Source organism: Rana temporaria, chromosome 10 (genome assembly GCF_905171775.1).
Source record: "Rana temporaria chromosome 10, aRanTem1.1, whole genome shotgun sequence".
In the NCBI taxonomy this organism is placed as follows: Eukaryota; Metazoa; Chordata; class Amphibia; order Anura; family Ranidae; genus Rana; species Rana temporaria.
This window is the reverse complement of record NC_053498.1, coordinates 12,238,358-12,263,929: the sequence shown is the minus strand read 5'-3', so window position 1 is coordinate 12,263,929 and position 25,572 is coordinate 12,238,358. Positions and strand designations below refer to the sequence as shown.

General features: G+C 43.2%; 1 protein-coding gene across 2 annotated transcripts; it reads left to right on the top strand.

Annotated features, from left to right (window-relative positions):
• The first annotated feature begins 1,386 nt into the window (after positions 1 to 1,386).
• On the top strand, positions 1,387 to 25,572 carry LOC120915992. Of its 2 annotated transcripts, none has more exons than XM_040326835.1 (5): positions 1,387 to 1,479; positions 10,591 to 10,707; positions 15,214 to 15,360; positions 19,078 to 19,215; positions 24,801 to 25,572. In XM_040326835.1, the coding sequence occupies exons 1-5, from the start codon at positions 1,431 to 1,433 to the stop codon at positions 24,983 to 24,985; spliced, it is 636 nt and encodes a 211-aa protein (XP_040182769.1). In that variant the 5' UTR covers positions 1,387 to 1,430; the 3' UTR covers positions 24,986 to 25,572. The 2 variants fall into 2 exon arrangements, with proteins under 2 accessions (XP_040182769.1, XP_040182768.1); XM_040326834.1 differs by lacking the exon at positions 1,387 to 1,479 and adding an exon at positions 6,938 to 7,042.

Genomic DNA, 25,572 nt, shown 5'->3' with positions numbered 1-25,572 from the left:
GTAACATTTTCTTGGCATATAGAATACTTTAACCACTTAAGCCCCGGACCTTTAGGCAGCTAAATGCCCAGGCCAGGTTTTGCGATTCGGCACTGCGTCGCTTTAACTGACAATTGCGCGGTCGTGTGACGTGGCTCCCAAACAAAATTGGCGTCCTTTTTTCCCACAAATAGAGCTTTCTTTTGGTGGTATTTGATCACCTCTGCGGTTTTTATTTTTTGCGCTATAAGCAAAAATAGAGCGACAATTTTGAAAAAAATGCAATATTTTTTACTTTTTGCTATAATAAATATCCCCAAAAAACATATATAATTTTGCATTTGCATTGCATTTGCATTTTGCATTTGCATTTCTATAATTTTTTTTTTTTTTACTACTAATTGCGGCGATCAGCGTTTTTTTTCGTGACTGCGACATTATGGCGGACACTTCGGACAATTTTGACACATTTTTGGGACCATTGTCATTTTCACAGCAAAAAATGCATTTAAATTGCATTGTTTATTGTGAAAATGAACTTCGGTTCATTCTCATCGGACCAAACCGACCGTGTGTACGGGGCCTTACACTTAGCGCTACACTTTAATCACTTTTTCATAGTGAATGCTTGGCCAATCATCAGCCAGCAATGCACTGTGATGCCGCAGTGAATTATGGGCCGGGACGCGCCACTCGAATTTGGCACGAACGGCCCATAATGTTCAAAAATTGGCAAACGGTCGAACATGAGTTCGACTCGAACTCGAAGCTCATCCCTAGTGGTGGTAACCCATTGGGTTCAGTTTGCAGAAAGCAGATCTTGGTTAGTAACCTTGCCCTTTGGTGTGATCATATTGTATACATTCTCACTATTAGAGGACAGAAAAACTCCACACCTAGCTTTTTTTAATATTTTAAATATTTTACTGTTTACTGTAGCCAATGTGCAAATGGCACAGTAGCGTGGGCCAACACAGAAAGGACAACGAGGCCTCGTACACACGACCGGTTTCCTCGGCAGAATCCATCAAGAAACTTGGTGGGAGATTTTTTTTGCAGAGGAAACCGGTCGTGTGTACATTTTTCAGCGAAGAAACTGTCGAGGAACTCGAGGAGCCAAAAAGAGAGCATGTTCTCTTTTCCTCAACGGGAATGGAGAAAATTGGCTTGTCGAGTTCCTCGACAAGCCTTACAAGAACTCGACGAGGAAAACGATGTGTTTCGCCCGCCGAGTTCCTCGGTCGTGTGTACGAGGCCTGAAGTAGTATTTTATGATTTTAGTTTCGTTTCTTTCAAGTTCCAATAATTTCCTCTTTTCTATCCTGTGCCCCTCCTTATCCTTCCTGTAGCTTTTTGATATAGATACTTTATAAATTAAAGAAACCAGCTAGTATTTTATCTAAACAAGCCTGCAACTACCTACCAACAGTAGGCTACAACATATCCTAATTATGTTGCCTTTGGAACTTTTTGTTATTTTCTCAACCCTTGCAGCAACAGGTAAGTGGAAGTAAATACATGAGATCAATGTATATACATGGTAGCCTGTGCATACATATGAATAGTATAAAACCATGAGGATACTATTTGCATACCTCCCAACTTTATGAGATGGGGATCCATGAGGATTATTGCATGAAAATGTTTTGGTTTAACCCCAATTTTGTTATTTACTACTTTTCTTATATTTCAGCTTTTTAAAATAACATATATAATAATTTAAAGGTTAGATATAAGTGAACCCAGTATTTTTTATCTTTACTCACTTTATCTGGTTGCCTTCATATTTCCATGTTTAAATCCCTGTGTTGGAGGCGAGATCAGTGGCCTCCCACAGAGAGTTGTCGGCTGATAACCGATTTAAAGTTTATTTTTTGTATGCACATTATTGCTACGCAGACTCTAACATCTACCCACTAAAATCAATATCTGGTTATTTTTGCACCCTTTTCTGCTTTCTCTTGCCTATGTTGTACTGTGCACTTTTTGGGTAAATAAATAAATAAATTACAACTAAAATAAAAATACAGGTCAGATAAAATGTTTAGTGCAGTAAAATAGTTAAATGATACAATTTATTGAGATCCTTACATCAGGCTAAAAGAAGGGATAACTGAGAAGGAATAAGGGACAGAGGAATTTTGTTCCAAAAGATGGACAGTCTCCCAAAATGAGGGACAGCTAGGTGGTATGTATTTGTTTTCAATCTCCCTTTGTATTAGTTTTATAAACAATTTACACAAATTATACATTACAAATACATTTGTATGCAATATGCAAATACTTATTATCCTGTATGTCTGGCTGAGGTCTATGGTTTATAACAGTGTTTCTCAACCTTTTTCTAGTCGGGGGGCCCTTAAAAAGTATTTTCAGTCTTGAGGCACCCCAGTCCAAGGCTTGGTTCACATTACGGTGTGTCGGAGAACATGCGCAAAGTCATGCTCATTCCTGACACACAGATGCTCTGCTCTTTAGGGGTACCATTAATTCTTAATGTCACCCCCACACATTGGAAAACGTGGGGTGCTTTTGCTGCAGTGCAATTAAAAAAAAAAAACGTTTGGGGACTTGTTTCCCTGCATTTTGTGGGTACGGAAATTAATGGACTGCCCTACATGCAGCTACACAGATGTGAACTAAGGGCTTGTTCACATGTCATAGTGGCGGTAAAACCACATGGTTGAGCTGTTTTTACCACCCCCAACTTCTCCACCTTTAGCTGCAGAGGCAGCAGCTGAGGGTGTTCACATGCTGTGGCTGCAACTGGAGGTATACCGAGGGTGAATGGGGCTGCACTGCAACTACCCTGCAACTGTATGCATTGCACGGTTACGGTGTAGTGATGCTGCATTTACAGGCTTAAAACAGGTGGTAAAGAGGCAACAAAATGCCTCTTTACCGCTGGTCAAATGCATCTGAAAAGAGATCTGTGCATGGATTGCTTTTCAGAGGAGCAGCAGTCATTGCTGCTATCAAACAAGCCCTACAAAAGCCATTCTGATGGTACAGGAATGGGGGGGGGGGCAGAATTAAAAGTAACATACACACATACATACAGACACATGCTTACACACGCATGCACACACACACACACATACAGACAGACACTCACATGTGCAGACAGACACACAGACACATGTATAAAGACATTTTAAAATTAATATAGCTTCTAGCTCGGTACCTTTTCAGATTCCTCATTCAGCTGGGTACTGCACTCTAGGGGGAAGCAGAGAGCACAGCATACTCCTCTGCACTTTACTTTCACTTTTGAAGCCGATAGAGCTTCTCACAGTTCGGCAGGAGAGCAGGCTCATCCGACAGCCTTCTCTCCACTGACCCCCGCGGCACACCTGAGAACCTCTGACGGCACACCAGTGTGCCACGGCACACTGGTTGAGAAAGGCTGGTTTATAATATAGGGTCTAAGGGCCAGATTCACGTAGCTGCGGCGCAGCGTAACGTAACCCGTTTACGTTACACTGCCGCAAGTTTTCAGATTTAGTGCCCGATCCACAAAGCACTTACCCGACGCTGGTTTACGACGCGAACTCCCCCCAGCGGCGGCCGTGGTATTGCATCCTAAGATCCGACAGTGTAAGTCCATTACACCTGTCGGATCTAAGGGATATCTATGCGAAACTGATTCTATGAATCAGTCGCATAGATACTCTGAGAGATACGACGGAGTATCTGAGATACTCCGTCGTATCTCCTTTGTGAATCTGGCCCTAAGGGTCTATTTACCTTAATTATTTCCTTCTTTCATTCCCCTTTTATTTTCCAGGATTTCATCAATATTTCCCATTCGTTCTCTTGTACACTCAGGCCGCGTACACACGGTCGTTCCAAACCGATGGGAATGGACCGAGGTTCAGTTTCATCGGTCCGAACCGACCGTGTGTATAGCCCATCGGTCTGTTGTCCTTTGGTCCAAAATTTTAAAACATGCTTCAAAATCGAACCGATGGCCCGCTGCCCCAATCGGTCCAAACCGATGGTTAGTACAGAAAGCATCGGTTCAAAACCCGCACATGCTCAGAATCAAGTCGACGCATGCTTGGAAGCATTAAACTTTGTTTTATTCAGCACGGTGTGTGTTTGACGTCACCGCGTTCTGACCCGATCGGTTTTTGGAACGATGGTGTGTACGCACTTCAGACCATCAGGCCACTTCTTCGGTGAACCGATGGAAATGGCCCGTCGGACCATTCTCATCGGTTTGGAACGACCGTGTGTACGCGGCCTCATACGAAGAAGAGAACAAATCCATATTAACATGTCCCCTCTCTTCCACCCTCCCACCCTCTTGGGGTTATTTGCTCATATTCATAAATATTTTATTAAGTTTGTTGAGGACCGAAATTTTTCCCATTGTTACCATATTTCTAGCATTTGATTGTCTATAAACCCCTTATCTGTTTTTCCATGTATTGGATTGGATTTTGTTCATTTCACATATCCATTCTGTTATTGTAGGACTTTTTTTATTCCGCCATCTGCGGGCTATTATTTTTCTGACTGCGGTTGCCATGTGGTGAAGAATGTCCTTCTTTATAGCTTTTGTTGACCCTGGTATTATAGATAATATTGAGTCGTTTATATTTGGGTTTATCTCAGATCAAGACACCTTCTGATATATCTCAAATATCTTATTGCAGAAGTCCCTTACCACAGGCCACCCATACCAGATATGAGCCATGGTCCCCCTTTCCATCTCCAACAAGTCTCTAAATTATCTTTTTTTATTTTATTTAGGGCTACTGGACTCCAAACCATCTCATCACAATTTTATAATTTCTTTCCTGATGTTTAACCGCTACAGATGCTTAATGTATTGTTGAAAATGTCTTCTCCCATTCCATCTCTGAGATCGGGCTTTATATTTCCTCTTCCCATTTTTTCATGCCTGCTAACTCATTAAGAGATCCAGAGGGGAGTAGCAGGTTTTATATCTGAAGCCTCGTACACACGACTGAGGAACTCGACGGGCGAAACACATCGTTTTCCTCATCGAGTTCCTTGTTAGGCTGTCTAGGAACTCGACAAGGCAAGTTTCTCCTTTCCCGTCGAGGAAATAGAGAACATGCTCTCTTTTTGGCTCGTCGAGTTTCTCAACAGTCTCCTCAACGAAAATGTACACACGACCGGTTTCCTCTGCAAAAATATCTCCCAGCAAGTTTCTTGCTGGTTTTTGCTGAGAAACTCGGTCGTGTGTCAGGGCTTCAGACAGATTTTTAGTTGATTTTTGTTCCTCTATTAAAATGTTTTCAAACTTAGTTATTGGTCTATTTATTAAAGTTATTTGTATTTTTGATTCAATGTATGTGTTTAATTGATGATATTGTGTCCATTTGTTTTTTATATTCGGGCCCTATATCCTGCAGTTTTGGGAGTTTACCTTCCACTAGGATTTGTACCTTGAGTTCTCCAATTTATTCCATTAAAAAAAATGAGTAGCTCCCAAAGCTGGTGGGAATTCAGGATTGGAGATCAGCGGGGTCATAGGTCCAATCATTGTGGAAAGCTTCCCCTTTTTTTAAGCTGCATCCCATATTTGTAATGTAGCTGATACAAAGAGCGTTAAGTACATTTTCTCAGGTTGAAAATGGGGTTTTACCCAAGGAAGGGATTTAAGTTGTATTCCTATGATATCTTCTTCTAGATTAACCCATTGCTTGATTTCTGTATTATGGTGCCAGTCTATTATTCTAACCAATGATGCAGCTTGGAGATATCTAGAAAAATCGGGTAGAGCAAGGCCTCCATTTTTTTTTGTTCTAGTTAAAATGTATCTTTTTATTCAAGTTTTTTTTGTTACCCCAAATAAACCCTCCTATAGCTTTTCGGAGTTGCATCATACATTTTTTGGGGGGAATCAGGGGTATTGCTTGAAATATGTATAATAATTTTGGTAATATATCCATTTTCACTATGTTAATTCTTCCCAACCATGAGTACGTTTTTTTTATTATATTTTTGAAGTGATTTTATAATTTTTCGAAATTATTATGGAGTAGTTCAAATCCTGCAGGTTATTTAAGTTATTTGTGATATATATTCCCAAATATTTGATTGCCTCTTTTTGCCACTTAAAGGGAAAGTCTTTTTTGAAGAAGTGTCTGTACCTTTTCTATTAATGATACGATTAACATTTCTGATTTATCGTAATTAACTTTAAAGTTACTTAGTCCCCCAAATCAGTTGAATTATTGTATTAAATTTGGTATTGTTATAATAGGGTTAGTGATGTAAATTAGTAAATCATCACATACAGTATACTGCTATTTTATATTCTTTACTTTTGATATCTATCCCTTGGATATCTTTGTTTTCCCGTATTGCTGTAATAAGATATTCCATCACCATTATATATAACAATGGGGACAGGGGACATCCCTGACGAGTACCGTTTGATATTTCTATATATTCAGAGAGCATTCCAATTGTTCTTATTTTTGCCCTAGGGTTGGAATCCTACCAAGCATCCTGGGGTCCCCCTCTAGTTGGATTAACGTTTCTTCCAAAAACCGCCATCCCACCCTATCAAAAGCTTTCTTAGCATCTATTGATAAAAAGACATGCGGGGATGGCGGCTTTCTGGGCATATTTTACCAGTGTGCACGTTTTTATTATATTATCCCTAGTTTCTCTTCCTTTAGTAAATCCAGTTTGATCCAAGTTTATATGTCTAGGTAGAATAGGTGTCAATCTATAAGAGATAATTTTAGAATATAATCGTATATCTATATTTGTAAGGGAAATTGGTTGATAATTACTGCATAATGTATGATCCTTTTCTATATCTTTTATAACAAAAGGTATTTCACACCTTGAGGTTCATTTCCTCCCAAAGTTTGATCTTTTTATTATTTCCTCTTGTCTATCCTGTGCCCCTCCCCATCCTTCCTGTAGCTTTTTGATATAGATACTTTATACATTAAAGTAACCAGGTAGGGTATTTTATCTAAACAAGCCTGCAACTACCTACCTAGGCTTCAACATATCCTAATTATGTTTCCTTTGGAATTTATTTTTATTTTCTCAACCTTTGCAGCAACAGGTAAGTGGAAGTAAACACAGGATATCAATGTATATACATAGTAGCCTGTGCATACATATGCATAGTATAAAACCATGAGGATACTTTTTGCATACCTCCCAACTTTATAAGATGGGGATCTATGAGAATTATTACATAAAAAATTATTGGTTTAACCCAAATTTTGTTAATCATTACTTTTCTTTTACTTCAGCTTTTTAAAATAACATGTATAATAATTTAAAGGTTAGATAAAAGTGACCCAAGTATTTTTTATCTTTACTCACTTTATCTGGTTGCCTTCATATTTCCATGTTTGAATGCATATGTTGGAGGCGCGATCAGTCACCTCCCACAGTGGCGAAAACCAATATCTGGTTATTTTAGTACCCTTTTCTGCTTACTCTTGCTTATGTTGTACTGTGCACTTTTTGGGTAAATAAATAAAGGAATTACAAAAAAATAAAATAAAAATACAGGTCAGATAAAAGGTTTAGTTTAGTTAAATAGTTAAATGATACAATTTATTGAGATCCTTAAATCAGGCTAAAAGGAGGGATAACTGAGAAAAAATGAGGGACAGCTGGGTGGTATGTATTTGGTTGTCACGTCTGATGCACCAGTGTATGTGCATTTCCTTCTTGAAAACAGAACCTTTGTATTTGTGGGAACCTTCTAAGAGCCGGGTTCACACTGGGGCGACCTGGGATCCGACTCAAAGTCTCCCCAAGTCGTCCCAAGTCGCGCGGTTGAGAAAATCAATGGGAGTGAATGGAGCCGTCTTAATGTACACTACTGAAGTTGCTCCGACTTCAGAAAAGGTTCCTGTACTACTTCAATCTGACTTGTAGGCAACTTGTACCCATTGATTTCACTGGAAGTTGCCTCAGAAGTTAGATCCCTGTCTTAACTGAAGCAACTTTCCAGGAAGATAACATACATTTATCAGGCAAACCCCTCCCTCCCACAGAGCTGATTGTTGTTTGATTGGTCACTGGAAAGCCTCCTGTCCTGGAGGCAACTTGAAGTTGTCTTGTACTGTACTGGAGGTGACTTGAAGTTGTCTTGTATTGTCCTGGAGGCAACTTGAAGTTGCCTTGTAAGTTGCCTGATGATTCATACTCAAGTCGTGTCCAAGTTGCCTCCCAAAGTCGTGCTAGAAGTCGTGTTGCCCCTGTGTGAACCGACTCTAAAAGTGTAGCTAAAATGAAACAGCAGCTTTGAGTCTTGCCTAACTGTTGTAACCAAAATAAGATGTTCTAAGCAACTTTTCAAGAGATTATTATGGCAGCCTGGTGTGTTAGTGACAGTACTGCAATTCATATTGCTGGATTATTCAGGTGCATATGCAGGCAAAACTTTTTTTCTTAAAGCCAAACTTTAGTTATGGTTTTTGTTGCCCAAGTAACATTGGTTTGGCTCAGATCAATATAAATATACATATTCCATACCTGTAGGTTTGTTTTGAAAGCTGATGATCGCTGTAGTAAACTGCGCTGTTACAGTGACCATCATGGTCTTCCCAGTTCTGTGCCAAACAGCTGCCATTCTGCATAGTGACCATGGGGACACTGCCACCATTCACAAAATGCCTTGAGTTTTTTTTTTTTTTTTTTTTATAAGGTATTCTCTGATTGTACAAGCTGGGGAGGCAGGCAGTGATGTCTATCTAAAGAGACAACAAAGTGGAAGCAGCATGCTTTGAGGCAGGGTCAGTGTCTGATTGAATCCTCAGACTTCAGCAATACAAAAAAGACCAAAAAAGATGAAAGAGTCCAAGATCATTTTGTTGGTAAAAAAAAAAGTCATTTAACAACAGAAAACATGTTTCAGGGGTGACACCACTCATCAGGGCTCAACAAAGAAGGGATATCTGGGAGAAAACTTGGGAGTGAATATAGTATACCATCCTCCATTGCTGCTTAACAAATGCGGTCATATTACTCCATGTGGAGAGACCAATACTGGGGTTAATGTAGAATCTGTAATGTCACTCCATATGTAGAGTACATCCAAGTTTTATCCTGTGTTGAGCCCTGATGAAGGGTACGTGATGTTGCCTTTGAAATGCGTAGGCTGTTTTTATGACTTTTTTTAACCAACAGTCATGGAGGCTTTCATCTGGCTTTGGTCCATTATGCCTTACTGTGTGGGAGCCACTTTGTCTGAGCTGTTGTGATTGTTTGAAGTTTTCCTTCATCTGACTACACATGTGTGTCTAAAAGTTTGCAGTGCGTCTTTGTGTATGTTGTTCTTGATATATGTGATATTTTTCTATTTATCTAAAATCTTCTCGTCCTGATCATAAATGTACAAAACCACTGAACATTCTCTTCAGCAAATGTTTTATTTTGTGTATATCAGACATATCAGTAGGGCCGGTGCTGGACTATTCTGCACCCTAGGCAAGACCAGCTACTCGAACCACCCCCTGCCCAAAAAAAAGAACACTTCAAAATGTTTAAAAACAGTAGAAAACGATCTAGTATATGGACAGGCTAGGGTAGTATATGGACAGCCTAGGGTAGTATATGGACAGGCTAGGGTAGTATATGGACAGCCTAGGGTAGTATATGGACAGGCTAGAAGTCAAGCAGAAGCTGTCAGGGTACACTGGGAGTTCTGTTTCCACAACAGCTGGCAGGTGACAGGTCCACTTTGCAGCTCATAGCTGGTCTCCAGCCTCCACTTACCACAGTGGCTTTGTCACTGAAGATCCCGCAGGGCCAGATCTTTCTCCGCACATTTGTCTCTGGGAGGGACACCCTCACACTGGCCCTGAATAAGAGAGTGATATCCATGTGCAGAGCAGCAACCTGTCCTTTGGGAGTGAGGCATGATCATCAAAGATCCCAGCCAGCTGCTGCCCAGGAAGAGGTGAGGGGGGGTGCAGGTCACTGGGGTGGCCGGTATGAACACCAGGAAGAGCAGCACTGTTTAGTGCAGGCTATTAGGACACCTAAGGAGACCCCCACTACAGAGACCCCTGAACTCCTCAGTCCAGGCTGGAAAATGTGGCAACCCTAGGTGCAGTGGGGGGGGGGCAATCACACAAAAGATGCCCTGTGTCTCTCCCTCCCTGCAGCAGCTAAAAGCTGGCAGGAGAGGAGACACAGGGCATCTTTCCTGTGATTGCTCCCCTCTCCCTGTCTTGCTCACAACTGGTTTTCCCTACTGTTCGGGCTCCCTGTGTGCCGGGTTCCCCTACAGGAGGACCTGTGCTAGCCGTCTATCGGCGGCCCTGAGCAGCAGCGATCAGTACTCCAGCATGCCCTCCCCTCTCTCAAGCCAGAGCGATTAAAAAAGGATCTCAGGGAGACTTTCTAGCCAACAGTCCTACACCAGTCCTGTGCCCTGGGACCCCAAAATAAACACTAACAGCCTGGGGGAGAAATAGGTGAGGCAAGGGTTGGCTGCGCCTGCACCCTAGGTGGCTGCCTAGTTTGCCTAGCGGTAGCACCGGCCCTGCATATCAGACATGTAGCAAAAGCATGGTTTCTAAATGAATGATCACAGAAAGACCAATACACTGATGTTAGTGTAACGTGGATATCTTTGTTCCTCCTCAGGTCATTCTTTGATTTGTACTGGATGCTTTTCACCCAACGAGGACTCCTGCACTGGATTTCCTATAACCTGCCCACCTTCCTATGTTTGTGCCTCTCAGTATACCATCTCTATAATAGGTAAGCAACTAACATACTGTACCAACATGTACTGCGCTTAACAGAAAAAAAAATAATTGCTTTAAAAAAGGCCTAGATTCTTTCCTAAATGTACGTAATATAACTGGGTACTAACATTCATAGGTACAGTTGATACGATTGCCTCTCGGGGGGTCAGGAAGGATTTTTTCCTCTGCTGTAGCCAATTGGATCATGGCTCTGCTGGGATTTTCGCCTTCCTCTGGATCAACTGTGGGTATAGGATTGTTTATATGGGGTTGTATTTTTTTTTTCCCTTTTATTGGTTGGACTCTAGATGGACTCTTTTTTCAACCAGACTATGCAACTACTGTATGTAACTAAGCCAACTAAGTCAAGTGATATTTCCACATTAATATAACAAAAAGTGCTTGTGTGTATAAACAATAATAGAAAAAAATATTGAAAAGGGTCTATAAAAAGATTAGTGAGAATATGATGAAAGTCTATTTCTAGCAAAAATAATTCAATTTTTCTGTGTATGGGAGAAATGTCAGAATTTACCCGGACTGGTACTACTGTAGTTAAAGCGGACCTTCAGTCATTTTTTTCAACTTTTCATCCATTAAATCTTCTGCCCTTGTTGTTTTAACTTTGGATAGTAAAACATTTTTTTTTCTACCAGTAAATCCCTTATACAGCCCACTTCCTGTTTCTTGTCTGGTTATTGGCCTAGGCTTATGACATCATGCACAGCTCTCTCTCACTCTCGTGAGTTTGCCAGGGAGGGAGGGAGGGGGGATGAGTCATAAGAGTACCAAAGAGAGCTGCAGAGCTGGAGGTGTGCCTCTGTGTAAATACAGGATGTGAACAGGCAACAGTTTCAGCTGCCCACAGTTAAAATGGCTGCAGCCAGACTCAGTGGAGGGAAATTTCTGCAGCATATTTGGCAAGTACAGAATCACAATATATATAAAATAATATGCAAAGTGGTTAGAGGGAAGCTTCAGAATGGCAAAGATGTTTTTATTACAAATTATGTGAGCAGACTGCAGTTCCTCTTTAACCACTTCCTTACTGGGCATGTATACCCCCTTCCTGACCAGGTGAAATTTCAGCTTCTGGCACTGCGTCGCTTTAACTGACAATTGCGCGCTCGTGCGACGTGGCTCCCAAACAAAATTGGCACCCTTTTTTCCCCACAAATAGAGCTTTCTTTTGGTGGTATTTGATCACCTCTGCGTTTTTTTTTTTTTGCGCCATAAACAAAAAAAGAGCGACAATTTTGAAAAAAAAGTCAATATTTTTTACTTGTTACTATAATAAATAGCCCATTTTTTTTTTTTTTAAAAACATTTTTTTTCTCAGTTTAGGCCGATACGTATTCTTCTACATATTTTTGGTAAAAAATAAAAAAAATCGCAATAAGTGACTGGTTTGCGCAAAAGTTATAGCGCTTACAAAATAGGGGACATAATTATTATAAATTTTTATTATTTTTTTTTTTTACTAGTAATGGCGGCGATCTGCGATTTTTATTGGGACTGCAACGTTATGGCGGACACATCGGACACTTTTGACACATTTTTGGCGCCATTCACATTTATACTGCGATCAGTGCTATAAAAATGCACCGATTATTGTATAAATGTGACTAGCAGTGAAGGGGTTAACACTAGGGGGCATGGAAGGGGTTAAATGTATTCCCTGGGTGTGTTCTAACTGTGTGGGGGAGGGGGGTGACTGGGGGAGGTGACCGATGCTGTGTCCCTATGTACAAGGGACACAGATCAGTCTCCTCTCTCCCTGACAGGACGTGAATCTCTGTGTTTACACACAGAGCTCCACGTCTTGTCCCTGTAGCTGCCGATCGCGAGTCCCTGGCGGACATCACGGCTGCCAGGCACGCGCATCGGTATCTCAGGAATGCGGCGGCGCTCGCGCGCCCTCTAGTGGCCTGGAAGAGCGGAGGACATATGCGTCCTGTTAGAGATTTAGAACCACCCTGCGGCCGCACATATTCGTATGGCCGTCGGGAAGTGGTTAAACATCCTTAAAATTATTTATTTATTTTTTAACCTACCCGTATTTGCCGGTGTATAAGGCCACCGGGCGTATAAGACGACCCCCTAATTTTTACATTTTTTTGCCTGTACTCACCCTATAAGACGACCCCCCCCTTCTGAGGCTTCCGACCCTTCATATTTCTTCCTTCTGGAGCCATATTCTTTTTCCTCCTTGCTGAAGCCAATCACGGCGAGCGATGTATTCTATTAATGAATACAAAGCCTGCTTGGATTGGCAGAAGCTGTAACATCATCAGCCCACGCCTCTCTGACTCTCAAAGCCAATCCGAGCAGCCTACTGTATGTAGCCTGCTCAGATTGGCAGAGGTTGTTACTCCAATCCAAGCAGGCTCTGTATTCATTTGAATACATTGCTCACTGGGATTGGCTAAGCGGTATATACTGTAAGTATCCAAAGCTACATACAGTACTACAGCACATCAAGCGAGCATCCGAGCAGCTGACCCGGCGTATAAGACGACCCCAGCTTTTTGGCAATATTTTTTAAAAGGTCTTCTTATACGCCAGCAAATACAGTACCTGAATCTGCCTCTTGCAATCTCAGTACAGCAGAGCTTAGATTGGGAGAGGGAGAAGCAACACAAGGAGACAATCAGGTGTACAGCAGTGCTCATTGGCTAACAAGGAACATGCTAAGAGTAGTAGAGTAGACTGACAGATATATGGGTCCATAATAGCCTGAGAAAATAGTAAATGTTGATTGAGGGATGTCAGTCATCATTTACCTAGAAGTCAAAGGACATCTTGTGGTGAAATGCAACTACTGCAGAAAACCGCTCCAGACTGAAGGTGAGCATTGCAGCAAAGGCTATTTTTATTTTTTCATTAGCTTTTATGTTCATGTGGTGACTTGCATCAGATTGCTTAGGAGTGAATGGGCCCCAAAAGAAAGGAACACAAGATTTTTAGGACCTCTATTTTGGAGCAACCACCTGGGGGATATAAAGCCTAGGAATGGTACCAGTATAGCCGCTGGCCTTAAACCCTCTGCCCCACTGGTAACAATAATGCACTATAAGATCAATACAAAATACATTGGGGGAGATTTACTAAAAGTGTTGCTCACAAAATCTGGTGCAGCTGTGCACAGTAACCAATCAGCTTTCATGTTTTAGGCCGGGTTCACACTTGTTCCCACAAACGCTCTGACATTGGGAGCCCATGTCGCAAGACGTGTGAAAATCAATGTTTCCCTATGAGAGCCATCTTAACTGGTCCTACACAAGTCAGACCGACTTTGAAAATGCCCCCTGTACTACTTTGGTCCGACTTTGATCCTATTTCACGCCATTGAATATCATTGAAGTCGGATCAAACCGTAAAGTCGTCTTGCATGATCCGACTTTGTCATGCGACTTGTGCTTTGCTGATCTTGAGGGGGAACTCCACGCCAAATTTTAAATAAAAAAACGGCATATGTCCCCCCTCCAAGAGCATACTAGGCCCTTGGGTCTGGTACGGATTTAAAGGGGAACCCCCTACGCTGAAAAAACGGCGTTGGGGTCCCCCCAAATTCCACACCAGACCCTTATCCGAGCACGCAGCCCGGCCAGTCAGGAAAGGGGGTGGGGACGAGCAAGCGCCCCTCCTCCTGAGCCGTACCAGGCCGCATGCCCTCAACATGAGGGGTGGGTGCTTTGGGGCGCCCTGCGGCCCCCCACCCCAAAGCACCCTGTCCCCATGTTGATGAGGACAGGGCCTCTTCCCGACAACCCTGCCTGTTGGTTGTCAGGGTCTGCGGGTGGGGGGCTTATCTGAATCTGGCCCCCAGATACCGGCCCCCCCCCTTATGTGAATGAGTATGGGGTACATCGTACCCCTACCCATTCACCTGGGGGAAAAGTGTCAAGAAAAAAAAAACACTACACAGGTTTAAAAGTAATTTATTAGGCAGCACCGGAGGTCTTCTACCAACTTCGGGGGTCTTCTTCCGAATCCGGGGGATCTCTTCTGACTCTCCGCTCTCTTCTCCGCGCTCCCCGATGCTTTCTGCTGTGCCCCTCCACTATCTTCTTGCAGCTTTTACTATTGGGGGCCCAGTCTTAACCGCCGTCTTCTCCGCTGTCTTCTTCTTCCCTCTTTCTTCTGTCCCGATGTTGACTCGACAAGCTCTCCTGCTGTAATGCCGTGTGAGCGGTGCGCAACCATTTATATAGGCATGGGGCGTGGTCACACCCGGTGACCCAGCCCATATGACGTCACAGTCCCATCATGCCCCAGGACTGTGACGTCATATGGGCGGGGTCGCCAGGTGTGACCACGCCCCATGCCTATATAAATGGTTGCGCACCGCTCACACGGCATTACGGCAACAAAATGTGTTGTATGCGTTGTATACAAGAAGACCCCTGTCAAGTTTTGAACCAACTCCCTGCAGTTCTTTCTTATGCTATAAAAAAATAATAACAATGAATTGCTTAAAAATAAATAAAAAAATAACACATTTCCATATATTTTGCAGGTGGTGTGGTAATGAAGGATTTTCAGAGATTATGTGTCCCACAAAATGAATGTAATGTCACCGGATCATTCACGTTGAGTAGTCTAGTAGGGAAAATAGCCACAACATGTTGTTTTACTGACAACTGCTCTCCAGAAACACCCAAAGGTAAGCCATGTTGTTTTTGGTGGTTCTATAAACAAAAAACACTCATCTAGATAACAACTTAGTAATATATAGGGGTGTGCAGGCCAGGGCTGCGCCAGTCATTTCTAATTCACTGTGCTGTCAATTTTGTGAATTTGGGGTCCAAAACTTACTATTAAAGGGTAAGAAATGGAGATGCTAAACATTAAGGGGGGGGGGGGGTTCGGGGGATGGAGTGCAATTGTTATTGAAGCTTCACCGGGGGGGTTTTGAAAAGGTAAATGGTTAAAGGGGGTGTAAAGGTACAATTATTTTTTCCTAAATAGCTTCCTTTACCTTAGTGCAGTCCTCCTTCACTTACCTCTAGGGATGAGCTTCGTATTGAAGTCGAACTCATGTTCGACTCGAACATCGTATGTTCGATCGTTCGTCGAAATACGAACAATACGGGTCGTTCGCGCCAAATTCGAGTTACAGACCATAATTCACTGCGGCATCGCTGGCTGATGATTGGCCAAGCATGCACTATGACCCGCATGCTTGGCCAATCACAGCTTGCAAAAAACGGAGAGCCATAATTGGCCAAAGCCAGGGTGGCTTTGGCCAATTATGGCTCAGGGGGTTTTGTACACGCCCCACACTATAAAAGGCGGCATGCAGGTCGGCCTTGTGTAGTGTGTTGCGGTGGTTAAGAGAGAGAAGACAGAGAGAGTGTCATTTTTTGCAGGTAGATAGAGCAGGCAGGTAGGCTAGTCAGTTAAAGTTACAGGCCCAGATTCTCAGAAGAGATACGACGGCGTATCTCCAGATACGCCGTTGTATCTCTGCGTTGTGCGGTCGTATCTATGCGCCTGATTCTTAGAATCAGTTACGCATAGATTTCCCGTAGATCAGCCTGGCGTAACTGTGTTACACCGTCAGATTGTAACTGCATATTTACGCTGGTCGCTAGGTGGCGCTTCCGTCGAATTCTGCATTTGAGCATGCAAATTAGCTAGATACGCAAATTCCCGAACGTACGCCCGGCCGACGCAGTAAAGTTACGCCGTTTACGTTAGGCTTTTCCCGGGGTATAGTTGCCCGTGCTATATGGTGGCATAAGTGCGGCGCAACAATGTTAAGTATGGCCGTCGTTCCCGCGTCAAAATTTGAAACAGTTACATAGTTTGCGTAAGTCGTCCGTGAATGGGGCTGGACGTCATTTACGTTCACGTCGAAACCAATGTCCTTGCAGCGTACTTTGGAGCAATGCACACTGGGAAATTCCACGGACTGCGCATGCGCCCTTTCGGGAAAAACGTCAATCACGTCGGGCCACAGTACATTTACATAAAACACGCCCCCCTGATCCAAATTTTAATTAGGCGGGCTTACGCCGGCCGATTTACGCTACGCCAGCTCTGTAACCCCCTGAACTCTGCACGTAATACAATCTTGGTAATTATTTTTTATTTTTTTGTTTACAAACTTTTTTATTTGGTACAAAATGGTGGTACAAAAAGCAAAATGGCATACAAAAAAAAAAAGAGTACACATAACAATCTTGGTAATTAATGCCCCTTTAAGACCCTCCTACTGTTCGTGAAACTTGACTGACCATACCCACTATTTGATGTGATTTGAAGGGTGTGTGGGGGTGGAGAGTTTTTGGGGGGTGGTGGTTGAGTGCCAGCACCTATTGTTTGAGAAAAAAAGCCCTGCTCACAATAGAATCACAATAGCACACTATCTAGCTAGTAGTAATGTACCATGTTCTATCTATCTTCACTCCAGTATCACACTGCAAATGGCTGCTGTGGGAAGGATCCTTTTGTAGATGGGGGTGGGTCTATGAGCAATGAGCCATGATTGGGCACATTCATTATTACTTTCTCCAGTTATGGCTCTGACAGTGTTCTGTGCCCTGATTGGGCAAAGCCTTCATTGCTTCAGCCAATCCAGGTTTCCAATGCATTGTGGAGCATTTGGTGGACCCAAAAAATGGTCAAACGCCCCGATAATTCAGGTGTTCGTCGAATTGGCGAACAGCCAATGTTCATCCGCCCCACACAGGGGTCAAGTCCTGGGGAAAAAAGTGTGGGAACGCCCACCCAAGATCCACTCCCCCACCAAAAAAATAAAAAATGATACGCTCATATGCATTTTTTTTTTTCGATCCACTGTAGCTTAGAAATCCTTTATGTTACTGGCCACTTCTTGTATATGGATTCATCGGGTAGTGTGCGGGTATTCCGTCACTTCCTCGATGCCGCAATGTCTCCTGCGAGCTTTTGTCATTGTTCCCAGGAGACATTGCGGAGGTCTGCCGCGAGTTATCGCGGGATTTAGAAAGAACAAGTTCTCGAGCTGGGCATCGCCGCTTAGTGAAGGATTGTCTCCGGCGGCTCGGCTGCTCTCGGCTGCTCTAGTCCTGCAAAGGGAACTGAGTTCCTGCTGTGAAAAAAGTGCAGGAACTCCGTTCCCACGCATTCCCGCAGGACTTGAGCCCTGGCCCCACACTGCCTGTGACATGTTTGGCTTAGTAGAGGAAACAGATAGCATGCCATGCATAGACTTTATATTGACAAGAAATATGAGACAAAGGGCTGACAATAATAAGTGAAATTAGTGCAGCGCAAAACTTAAACAAATATGATGCTGGTATATAGCCAGCAAGCTTATATATGTGTATATATAATAAAACAGTCCAAATAATAAAAATAAAACTCAGAATAACAATCCAAAGTCCATAAGTGTCGAAAAAATGAAGTAGATTAAATAAATCTCCACCGCGCGATAAACCACCACACTTAAAGTGATCCCTCCACCGTTAGAGATGGCTACTCTCACCTTCATGCGTGGACCACTGAGTTAACAAATGGTCAATTAGGCAGGTATTACAATAAACAGGAACCAGGCTGATGTATCAGATCCTCATTAGGCAACCATACCGCATAAGACAGGTGCATGAAAAAAGATAATCACAGACTAAGTGCTCTCTGTTGCAATAGGTAGATTTAATCACAAAAAATGTAAAAGTCAGGCTACTCACATTCGGCCAGACTAAAAACGGCATGAAGTACAATCATAAATGAGGACGGCAGATGAGCGACGTGGTGTGCAGGCTCCTAATCCGCCGGACGCGTTGCGTTATGTCAACTTCCTCAGCGGGGCGGGGCCTGTTACGTCGCCTTCCTACCTTTAAATAAGTGCTCGTTGTCATAGGGACATTCACTAACATAGCGTACGGGGAGCCCGGCGTCAAATCCTGAACAGCTGATCGTTCAGGAAATGATGCAAACGACGTCAGAGCGTCCGACGTGATATTCAAGCGTGTGCAACTTTATTGTTCACACGCGCCAGATCAAAACACGGCTATTGCCATCTTGTGGGCAAAATAGAAAATGCATCGAAACAATACATTTAAAAATGAGGGCTTTCGCCATCTTGTGGAAAAATTCGAAAGTGCATCAGGATGATATATTTACAAAAGAATTACCAAGTCGCTCAGAGCCGTCCATCTACAAAATGTCTAAAAAATATATATATATATCTAAGGCTAACATAATACATGCTCCAGCTGACAATGCTGGAGCACGCAATGCTCACCAAGAAAGTGTGTTGAACTGGTAGGATCACCAGGTTTTAAAATTCTGTTTAAAAACAGGTCATCAATTGAAGTCAAGTAATCCGTTATTTTTTTTTGGGGGGGGGGCATTCAAAGACACATTGATTGTTTTTTTCTTATTTTTATTAAAGTACCAGATGGCAGTTCCCAACCTAACGGAGTGTGGTGTCAGCAGTGTCAAGAAGACATAGCCTCCTGTACTGGCTCACGTGTGGAGTGTACGGGCGAGGATACCATGTGTCTTTTGGAAACTCAGAAGACGACTACAGGTAAAAAATTGCACTTTCCAAACAAATTGGGGAATAAATTACAAAAATATACTGTGCATACTGGGACATAGTCTACCCTTCTGGGGCTTTTGTTTTTCATCTTGTATTGCTTAAAAACACAGAGCCACCACTGCTATGTTACAGCCTTTGCGCTAGGAGAGCAGGATGCACTATTCTTGCTCCTGCAAAGTCAGTGGTGTTGTTTCCTTCTTGGCCTGACTTTGATTGCCTCTGCAAGCTCAAAAGGAATAAATAGGGTATCTTTCCAATGTGAGAGTGACATCAAACAGGTGTCATCACAACAGGTGTCTGCAATGGAAATTTTGCTCTCTAATCCCGTTCTAGTGTCAACTCAAAATGCTATTCCTGATGGCACAGGCCAGATCTGTAGCACTTACCCCTGAAGAAGCCATTGTTTCTCAGGTCCCCTGTGTCTGGGTCTATGACTCTGCAAATAACAACACAACAACATGACACAACCGACTGGGTGGGGAATATGTAATATGGATGCATAGGTATATACTGGATATACTCAATTGGTATAGAAAGTAGGGTTGTCCCGATACCGATACCAGTATCGGTATCGGGACCGATACCGAGTATTTGCGGGAGTACTTGTACTCCCGCAAATACCCCCGATACCTAAATAGAATACTTGCCCCACCCACCCCGCCGCCGCAACGAATGCCGCCGCCGACCCCGCCGCATACCGCAACAACGCCGCCGCCGCATGGGTTAAACAGCGTGCGGGGAATATCACAGCTTTCATTTGAATAGCTGTAGTATTTCCCGCCGCGCATAGACACTCCCCCTTGCTCGGGATCTGGCCAATCCCGAGCAAGGGGGAGTGTCTATACGCGGCGCAGCGGGGAAAACTACAGCTATTCAAATGAAAGCTGTGATGTTCCCTGTACGCTGTTTAACCCATGCGGCGGCGGCATCTATGTATGGGGGGACATGGCTGCATTTGTGGGGGGACATGGCTGCATTTGTGGGGGGACATGGCTGCATATGTGGGGAGACATGGCTGCATTTGTGGGGGGACATGGCTGCATTTGGGTACACATTTAAAAAAAAGTATCGGTATTCGGTATCGGCGAGTACTTGAAAAAAAGTATCGGTACTTGTACTCGGTCCTAAAAAAGTGGTATCGGGACAACCCTAATAGAAAGCATATAGATTCCAATAAACTCTACACTGGGGGAATCCTATCTAGGGAGTACTACACCACCACAACAGTTCAGCAGTCTGTAATATAATCCTGACCCCTTTCTTTTGCTGGCCAGCTCTTTGGGGCCCAAACTTGTACTCTGGAGTGTTCAGGTTAGTGTCTCTTTAAGTACTGATGCAGGTGATAACAATCTGTTACTTGCAGGTAACTTTGTCCCTTTAACAGCTGATACAGACACTGACGCTATGTTTCTTGTAAATAAATCTGGTCAAAATATGCTTTTGATGAGTGGCCTCTCACTAACTCCTGTGTCAGCAGATGATCTCCCTTTTCTCACTGTGTGAAGTGCAGCCAGTGAGTGCCCACAGCATCCTTGTTCTTGGTAAGGCAGCAGACTCCGCCAACATCCGTGTATCTCTCCTAGGTCCTAAACTGTCTGTTGCTGTTCTTATCTGCCTATCAGCTGCAGTGGGGAGCAGTCGGCCGGCAGCTGACAGTGCACTCAGTCCTCCCTTAATGACCTCTGCATTTCTCCCCAGTCCAGGAAAAAAAGGAGGAACAACAACTCTCTATTTGTCCCAGAGTCTCCTGGGATCTGCAATCCTTTATTTCTATCCTCTCAATCAAGTGCAGTCTGTGTGGGACTACACCTCCCACAGTCCTAGCAGTTTATATCCTGTATGCATCCCATTGGGTAGAGGGAAGGCTGAACACTGGCTGCATAGTTTCACAATTGTAGTAACCTCCTACGCTGTGTCTGTGTAAAAGTCCCAAGTGAAAGTCAAGGAAGAGCAGCTGCTCCTCCTCCTGTTAGCTGCTGGTCTGGGATGCAGGTCATTTAGAGAGAGTGATCACCCACACAGATAGGACAGCAATAAAGACCTAAAGAAGGAAAGATCCAGGAATCAACTGATAGACCTCACATTTTCCAAAGGTCTTTGGGGTGAGTGCTAGATCTCTTTTTGATTACTTTGCGGTTTAATCATTAGCTGTGCACCCTTGACAGCAAGAAAGTGGAAATAAGGGTTTGGTGCTGAATAGATTTGTTATAAAGCAAGACCTATCGGGAGTAACCCCACCTCACTCCATTAAAAAAAAAAATGTTTTTTAAGTTAAACATAACAACCTCCTTTCCAGAATAAAGACACTTATGAGCCATAACATGATGATGACCCACCCACAATACTGAGCTGGTCCCTGTTTTGCCACCAAAAGAGCCCTGACCTGTCAAGGCATGGGCTCCACTAGGACTCTGAAGGTATGCTGTGGTAGCTGGCACCAAGCCATCAGTAAATGAATAAGCTATTGCGCTGTCCAAAACCCAACCAGCATTTAACGGGGCACATAAGAGGGCCAGGAGAGTGGTAGGGAACACCAGGTGAAGTGGGTGCAGATTAGATCTTGAGATCCTAATGCACATATATAAAATAAACACAACAGGGCACCTCCACCTGGGTGTAGCGAATTATTAAAAAGAATAAAAGACAATGTAGCGCTACCCCCGAAGGAGCTGCTGGTTGAATTTGGGATCGGCCTGCTGAGTTACCTTGGCGGTGTCTAGGGGTGTAGTTGTGAGAAAAGAAGCAATGAGCGAAGGTCCAGGCAGTGAATAAAGGGTTTTCCAATGCTTTATTTTCAAGGCCAAAAACGGCCAACATCAACATAAATTGGGAAGGTCAAGGTTGATGAAGGAAGAGAGGAACCATGCAGTATCAGGCCTGGATATTAAATGGAGCAGTCAGTACTGCTCTGTAGAGTACCAATTTGTAACACTCTGCTTGGAGTGGGTAAAGTGCCCCCGGACAGACCTCTGCCACAAGCCTGGCAGCCGAGGCGTCACTTAGATTTCTGGGAGGAACAGGCCTCCCTCACAGACCCGGCTCTAGGGCCTCTGCCACAGGCCAATTTCAATAAAGGACTTAGGTGAATAAAGACAGAGCGAATCCTCCCAGTAGACTTTTCTGTAAGGGCCCCTGGATGACAGCAAGCATACCTGTCAGTGGTCTGGTCACCCGATCCCAGCTTGGGATGTTCTCAATAGGTCTCGGAACCCAGTGAAACACTGGGGTCCCCTCTCACCTCCAGACGAGGTTCGATGTGGTCTGCAGCTTTGGCCAGGTAGGCCACGTCGTCGGGGTCCATGGATGCGCACACCCTGAAGGTGGATGCCGCACCTGGAACGGGGACCCTGCGAAGAAGAGCTACCCGACACGTGACACCTGTCACAGATATAGCCCTCCAGCATGCCCCACGAGGGAAAAAGCTCCTCTAATTGGAATGTGGAGAAACTTACTCTGCCAGAACCCCTCTGGCGCCAACTGCTGGCCAGGGATGGTATTGCATCCCTGGACCACAGATTGACCCAGTGGACATTTCTGGAATGACAGAAGTCCCAAATTTCAAACAAATTATGAATGGGAGCAAAATAACTCCCATTCCCCATTAACTTTAGCGTAGTGCCCATGCTGAAAGCAAGGGGGCGCTACAACAATAAAAAAGCACTCACTAGTTAAAAGTGTATGAAGGCTTGTCATAAACCCATAAAGACCTCCATGGGATCACCTTGAGGCTGCAGAGCTCTGCAGACATGTGGCTGTCTGAAGCAAAGTTATTGATGGCTGTACAGCTGCCATGCTTCAATCTTAAAAAAAGCAACAGTGGCTTCCGGAAGTAGCAAGATGGCTGCGGCTCCAAACAGCACCTCTTTCAGCTGGGTGATGACAGGAAGTGGAGGGGATGTGGCTACATGTTTCAGGGCAGACAGGGGTGCCCCATTATCAAACCAAGCACTTTGCTTCAGCCAGTCACATGCCTGCAGTGATCCTATGGAGGCAGATGTGGGTTTATGACAAGCCTTAACCTACTTTTTAACTAGTGAATGCCTTTTTTTGTTGTCTTGTATTCTTTTTAATAAATCTCTAAACCAAGATGGAGGAACCTTCTTGTGTTTGTTTTACACCAAGCCATCAGTAGTCGATTCTTTAAGTCCTGTAAGTTGTGAGGTGGGGGTCTCCATGGACCGTACTTCCAACATCCCAAAGATGTTTGATTTGATTGAGATCTGGAGAATTTAATAGTATTGCTGATCAGCAGGGCCACCATCAGGAATTATGGGGCCCCTTACACAGCTTCAGGCATGGGCCCTCCTGGAGCAGAACCAGGGGGGGTGCTGCCACCTGAAATTGAGAAGCGGGGGGGGGGGGGGGCTCTCGCGATTTGAGAAGCAGGGGGTGGGCCCTTTACAAAAAAAAGGGGGGTAGCCAGCCATCTGGGCCCTTTAATAAAAATAAATATATAAAAAAATATATATATTTTTTTTTTAAAAGGGGGGTTGCAATCTGGGGCCCTTTAATAAAAAAAGGAAACCTCTGGGCCCTTTAATAAAAAATATAAAAAAAAGAAACATTTATAAAAAAAAAAAAAATATATATATATATATATATATATATATACAGAGCTTTTTTTCTCAGAAAATAGGTGCGGGAACTCAACCACGACCCTGTTCAGATTTCACAAACAGTAGAAGGGTCTTAAAGGGGCATTAAATACCAGGATTGCATTACATACAGAATGCAGAGTTCAGGGGGGGGGTTTACACACAGAATGCAGAGTTCAGGGGGGGGTTACACACAGAATGCAGAGTTCAGGGGGGGGGGTTACACACAGAGTGCAGAGTTCAGGGGGGGGTTACACACAGAGTGCAGAGTTCAGGGGGGGGGGGGGTTACACACAGAGTGCAGAGCTGTCACTTGTAAACAAAAACAAAAACCAGACTTCTCTGTTTACAAGTGATTGTGGTGAGCAGGCACCAAAGGGTCTGAGTCAAAGGTGGTGGAACTGAGTTCCTCCAAGTTCCCCCTGAAAAAAAGCCCTGTATATATATATATATATATATATATATATATATATATATATATATATATATATATATATATAAATAAAATAAATATATAAAAAAAATATGTTTTTATAAAAAAAGGGGGTTGTCATCCGGGGCCCTGGAAATCTCCGGGCCTCTGGGGACCTCCGGACCCCTAAAAAAAAAATTGTCCCTTTAATAAAAAATAAAATAAGAATATATTAAAAAAATATATATATATTTTTATAAAAAAGGACCTCCGGACTTCTAAAAAATAAAACATTTAATTGTCCATTTTAATGAAAAATAAAATAGAAATATATAAAAAAAAATATATTTTTTTTATAAAAAATATATTTTTTTATAAAAAATAAATAAAAAAATGGGGGGTTGCCATATGGGGCCCTGTGGGCCTCCGGGCCCCTGGGAACCTCCGGACCCCTAAAAAAAAAAAAAAAAAAAACCCTGATGGCGGCCCTGCTGATCGGTGTATGCAAATTAAGGAGTAAATGCAGGCAATGACAACATTTTTTTAATTCTCCTTTTTCCTTACAGGATCCCATACTGTTTATAGGTCAAAACGAGGTTGTGCCTCTAAAGGTTTCTGCTACAAAAGTAACATGACTACCGACACAGGTGGTGTGCGTGAAGAAAAAACATACATCTGCTCGGGTGGTGGGCTGCCAGTGATGCCACTACTACTCATACAGCCACTTGCATTGTTTTTGGCATTCTATTGATCTGAGATAAAAATAAAGTTGATCTTTTTGTTTTATATTCTGGAGTAAAAGCGACCATTCGCCCATTGAGTGTTTTGGTTTCCCTACGCCTGACTGCACTCAAAATTTAGAATCCCATTCTTTTTAATTGTCTCTTTTCACACTTTTACACTCAATCACCCTATGCTCTACAACCTCCACCCAAAAAAGTAAGTAAGCTTGTTTTTAGCATATTTAGGTCTTCTGGTCCCCGTAGACTTCAATAGGATGCACGTCATGCAATCAAACTATTCTCCTCCCCTTGCCAAAGCCAGGAAACAAAAGTCTGAAGCTTGATACACTTGCAAAAACACTTGTAAATCTAATTTAATACACCTTTAAAACACCTACAAAAAAAAATCCTGAAAAAATGCGCTCTACTTACGCGCTGCTCAAGTGTAAATGCAGGCTTAACCCCCTTCTTAGCCCCAGTGCCTCTTTTACAGGATCTTTATGCCCAGGAGGCAGAAAGGACTGCTTGATCACATGTGAATGTCTGTCAGGCCTCGTACACACGACCGAGTTTCTCGGCAAAAACCAGCAAGAAACTTGCTGGGATTTTTTTTTTG

Bases quoted from the DNA above. Each gene is read 5' to 3' on its own strand.
- LOC120915992 (XM_040326835.1), top strand. From the start codon at position 1,431: ATGTTGCCTTTGGAACTTTTTGTTATTTTCTCAACCCTTGCAGCAACA. The intron at 15,361-19,077 runs GTAAGCCATGTT...TTTTTATTAAAG, and splicing joins CTCTCCAGAAACACCCAAAG to TACCAGATGGCAGTTCCCAA. The intron at 19,216-24,800 runs GTAAAAAATTGC...TTTTCCTTACAG, and splicing joins AACTCAGAAGACGACTACAG to GATCCCATACTGTTTATAGG.